Source organism: Apis dorsata, unplaced genomic scaffold (genome assembly GCF_000469605.1).
Source record: "Apis dorsata unplaced genomic scaffold, Apis dorsata 1.3 scaffold_465, whole genome shotgun sequence".
NCBI lineage: Eukaryota > Metazoa > Arthropoda > Insecta > Hymenoptera > Apidae > Apis > Apis dorsata.
In genome coordinates, this window is record NW_006263705.1 from 487,599 (window position 1) to 492,944 (window position 5,346).

The 5,346-nt window shown below is 30.3% G+C and overlaps 1 protein-coding gene across 3 annotated transcripts in view; it reads right to left on the reverse strand.

Moving 5' to 3' along the window:
• Window positions 1-5,346, reverse strand: part of LOC102678857 — a 44,870-nt gene that overhangs the window by 22,709 nt on the left and 16,815 nt on the right. Inside the window, exons 2-5 of one of the 3 annotated variants that reach the window (XM_006619950.2) lie at window positions 5,173-5,346; window positions 4,190-4,438; window positions 2,414-2,672; window positions 264-1,742 (exon numbers count right to left, since the gene is read on the reverse strand). The exon at window positions 5,173-5,346 is cut by the window's right edge and continues 3 nt beyond it. In XM_006619950.2, the coding sequence (XP_006620013.2) occupies window positions 1,717-1,742; window positions 2,414-2,672; window positions 4,190-4,438; window positions 5,173-5,181 (543 nt within the window). In that variant the 5' untranslated portion in view covers window positions 5,182-5,346 and the 3' untranslated portion in view covers window positions 264-1,716. Of the gene's footprint in view, window positions 1-263; window positions 1,743-2,413; window positions 2,673-4,189; window positions 4,439-5,172 lie in introns of those variants that run through there. The other 2 variants (XM_031512526.1, XM_006619949.2) reach the window with 2 other exon arrangements.

The window sequence follows — 5,346 nt, forward strand, 5'->3', positions numbered from 1 at the left end:
CGGTCGTAATTTTTAACAAACGGGCTTCTCGTTGCTTCTTCGTGGGGAGGAAACAGACAACGCTAATGGCGTGCCACCGACTTGTACCTCGTGTTTTCTCTACCGTTCGCATAAAACTCGCGAGTTTAACTTTGTTAAACTTGGATGGAACGAGTTAAGTCGTCGATAATTTCTTTCTGGAGTTGTTCATTCGTAAGATAACTTTTTTTAATAATCATAATTAAAGCGTTTTAACGTAGAAAGAAAAATAAGAATCATGTTTTTGAACGATATATTGGAATTATTATTTAATTGTTGATATTTAAAATAAAATAATTTATTGGCGAAATCTTCTATTTTTGACATGTACTTTTATGGAGAAATAATTCTTTATGTTCAAGTTTCAATGTGTCATTTTGTGTATAAGTTTTTATTTCGCCATTTAGATGGTAAAAAATATATTCTTCCATTTCGTAGCAGAGAAAAGAAAAAGAATTTACACAGAAGATTTTTATATATTTGAATTGATTTTATATTTGATTTCCATTTCGAAAATTAATTTTTCTGTTTTCCACTCCATTTATTCTCATCTATCAACGTTGAATATTAACCGACGACGTAAAATATTTTCTTGGTTGAATACTTTTCTAGTTAGTACATTTTCCTGTAACTATCCATCATTTAATAACACGATACACATCTTGAACAAATTGTCTGGCTCATAATCGAGGCCGGATACGGCAACGTTATTGTAACGAGCAACCGACGAACAACAGTGACCGATGACCAATTGCAATTTAGATCGACTCATCAATGCAGTACAAGCGTAATATCATTAAATTTCGTAATAACAGTTCGCCACCTTTGCACGCCATCGAAATTACACACAGCGTTCGTTACATAACGATTAAGGGTGCGCGTGGGTAACCATTCAATGCACTTCTAATAATAATTGATATCGGTGTATTGCGAAGCAACAATTGGAAGCATTCGATAAACACGAAAGGAAGTAAGAATTTTACAAGATGTTGAATTAAAATATACGAATAACAACATTGTAATAACATGGCGCGATTACGAAGTTTATTCAAAATCATTGAAATTATTGAAATGTTTTAACTGTGAATAATTTTCAATTTTCAGTCGTATTTGTTATTAACTATTTCTTATATATAATGAATAATAATTTGCGTGTTGTTATATGAATATATGTAACGTTGAAATTCGTGTTTTAACAATGTATTTCAAATCTTTGTTCGTTTAATCGAATAAAAGTAAACCAATAGTTTTTAAATAATGTTATAAATAAACGAATATATATTTGTTACGGAATGTTTAATAACGATATTGCACAAACACGATTATAGGATGAAATACGAAATATTCATTTATAGGTAAAACAATGAATATTGCTGTCATCGAACGCTTTTGAAACGAAGTTGAAAACTGTTCCATTTTTGATTTGATTGTACTCGTAATCGTTCGGATTTAATTGATTAATCTTTAATTGATGACACGGGATTGGACGTTGCACATGCGTTGCCCTTTTCCCGTTCGTACTTTGTTCGTCCAATTTGTATAATTTTTTCGCTTTCACGATTCATCAAGTTGAACAATTTTAGCCCGTAATTGCTGTTAAAATATCATGCCTTGAATTTCAAGCTTCAATTTTTCCTTTAATTTGCCCTGTTATGATTGTAAATTTTCCGTTCGTGAAAATTTCACGTATACAGAGTGTTAATATATTCGAAACAGGATCGATTCTAGAAATTAAAATAAAGAATCGATATACAAAAATGTCGATTGAGACTTATCTATTAAAATTATTGAAGCTAATATTAGTTGAAACGAGACAGAGATAGAGAGATGTGATAGAAACACAATTGTTTTACTCTATTTCCGTCTTTCTTCATCTAAAATAAACCGCAATTGCTTGTAAATAAATAATCTTCCTATCAATATTTTTGTATACCGAGTTTTGCGTTTGTTTAGAATCGAAAATGTTTCACATATTATATTTTTATAAAATAATAAAATTTGTACTTATATTTAGTATTTTCTTGTGTTTCTTATCATCTTTATCATATACAAAAAATTATCTCATTAGATACAAAAAAAAAAGAAATTGCCAATTATTATTGCACTTTAAGAAGATATAATTTCTAAAATAAATGAAATTTTAGAAATTTATTGAAAGGACATCATGTCATTTCTATAAAATATGTAAAGAAAAGAACATTTCCTGTTCTTAAATAAGTTTGAGAATTTCAATTTTATCAAACTTTTAAATTATAAAATTATGAAACAATTCATTGTATATCATTCAAATTGTTGATATATAAAAATATAATTCATTAACACTCTTTTAATTTTTCAAATTAGATATTTTTATTGTATTTTCCATAGAAGGTCAGATAAGATAGATTTAACCAACCATTTGGCAAAGGATTAGTAGTAATGGCTTCCATCGTTTCCGTATTCATCACCAGAGCTTTTCGAGTAGGAGCTGTGGCTTTCGTAAGAACCATGCTCACCGTCTCCGTCCGTGTAGCTTTCACTGTGTCCGTAACTCGAAGATTCTGGTTCATGATCCGTATAGTGAGCACCATCTTCGTGAGTATAGCCACTGTGATCGTTGGCTTCGGCCTCGTGATCACCCTCATCGGTTGCATAATGAGTATCAATGATGGTGCCTTAGAAAATTTATAATTTGTATTGCAATTAATAAAGAAATTTGGAATAATGTAAGCTAGAATCAATATGATCAATCTAATTCGCTATTTTGAATTGTAAAACTTGTAAAATGTAGATGAGGGAATATAAAAATATGAATGAATGAATAAAATAGATGTAATTTTAAAAATAAATATTGTATCTTATTTACAACTAAAATGTATAGTTAATTATGATTTAAAAAGATTTTAGAATTATTATCAAATCCACGAATTTAATCAAAAATTAAGTTTAGGATTTTTGCGAGCTCGAAAAATATAAATATTTAAATGAAAATGATTATTGACTATATTTAGCTATATTTTTTCAAACAATAACAAAATTAACGAAAGATTCGATGGAACTATAATTGAAAAATTGATTCCAAAATTTCTGATCAATAATGTAATTGTAAAATTACAATTTCGAAGTTGAAATAATCGTTATAAAATGGGAAATAATTTGTAGAAATAATAAAATTTCTATTTGCATAAAATAATCGATAGCTACAAGTGATCGAATGATATATTTCTATATGAAGTAATCAGCAGAATGGCTAGGTGTCGTAGTTAAAATTAGGATAAAATGAACGCACAAATGCATTCAGTTAATATCGTTATCTCGATGGTGTAGCTTTATTGAGGATCGATACTCGAGCCACTAAGTTTACGAGGCAAAACTTGCGATCGACGTTCATTATAGTATCCCGTACGACTAATGGCATCGATATTTTATATGAAAATTATTGACAAAGAAGAAAGTTTTCCGACCTCGAAATTTATTCCAATTTGATAACTATCACGACTAAATGGATTCAAGTTATCGCGTTAATAAAATTATTGCATTATTGTATCGTTCAAATATGTTTGTTTCTCTTTATCTCTTGATTTTCGACTTTTAATTAAATGGTATTTGATAATTAATTATTTTACGTATTTAATTATTTAACGTAGAATTTAAACATATATATAATATATAAGGATTATTTTATTCGAGAAGCCATTTTGAAACGAAATATTACTGTTATTTTTAAAATAATAAATTAATATAATACAATAATTTATTATTTCAAATAAAATGTGCTCAATCTTGTGCACAGTTCCATTATGTTTGGAACTAATTTAGCAGTAGTATTTATCTCCTGCAATTTGATTATTATTGATTCAAAAGCTGTCAAAGTTGATTCAAAGCTCTTTTTTCTAAATTAATTTCTCGATAGAAATAAAAATGTAATAATATAAACTTCCTGCGTATATATACATTGTATAATGTTACTTATCATTCACAGTGGCATAAAAAAAATTTTTGAATTAAATTTGAGCAACATAATTACTTCGATCAAACCTCATTGTCAATTATCGTCATGTGCTATAAAATCAAAAGTTACAAATTCCTATCTCCTTGTTTGGTAAATTGATAAGAAGCTAACTTCATCCTTTGTGCTCTTCGTATAGTCCTCGCGCAATTACGTGCTTCAGGTTGTACAGTTTCATCGTACCTGCACCCTCGTGATCACCCGCTTTCCAGGAACGAGAGGCTGCCTCGTCGTGGCTACTTTTCTTGTCAGCATGCGCTTTGCCGTAGGCAACATGCTTCTCGAATGCGTACTTGTCGCCGTCCTGCTTGTGGAAGGTGTCGAGGGTCTTATAGCCATGATTGCCCTTGCTGTAGGTTGCCTTCTCGTAACCCTTCTCGCCCTCGGCGTCGCTACCGTACGTCTTGTAGTATCCTCCCTCGTCTGATTTGCCTAAAACCACCGTATTATTCGTGCTTGTTATCGTTCATGACACTGCAACGCCTCGAGAGGCTGCTTAAGCCTCGTTCTCGTGAGATCTCTTTTGCTTTTTTCTGTCTTTTAATTTGTTAATACTCTTGCTTTTCTTGCTTCTCCTGATTCAATATAATTTGGAACTAGAAACAACAATGTTTTTGTTAAACGAGAGATCTTTTTTGTGTTAAAACTTTTAAATTGTTTTAAATTGCTCAAATTAGCTTAATAATGAAAGTAATATTCTTAAATATCTATTTAAAATATTGTTAAGAGAAATCTTAATTATCTTACTTTATATTTATATTATTAATACACAAATCTTGAAACAATTATTTTATTTCTAAAAATAAAAATAAATAAATTAATAATAATCTATATTTTTTCTAATTATGAATTCAAAAGAGGATGCAATCTTGATCGTCGATTCAAAAGATTTTAGTTTATCTTTTGAATATCATATTAGCACTCGTGAATTACTGAACACTGTACTCTTCAAGCAAATACTTTCAACTTGCCAATAACATTGTATTTTGAAGAATTCCTGCAATTAATTTATATTATTTCATCGTTCAAACCAACAACTGCTTTGAATAAATAATTATCGATGAAATACAATTTTTCATCCACTCATGTTACAAATTTTAAAATTACAATCCACATGCATCCTTTTGTTATTCGTGAATAACAATATTCGACGTGAGATAACATACCGGAAGCATTTTTCATGCGCTTTTTAGGGACTTGTTGTTCTTCCGGCGAGCTCCCCTCGCCGAGTAAATCCTGGAACGCCATTTCGCGGACATCTCGACGCATCGATTCAACGTTCACGAAGCCGGTGTCGTCGCGACCTCGAGCCTCGAGCGAACCGCAATAGACGAGAAGAA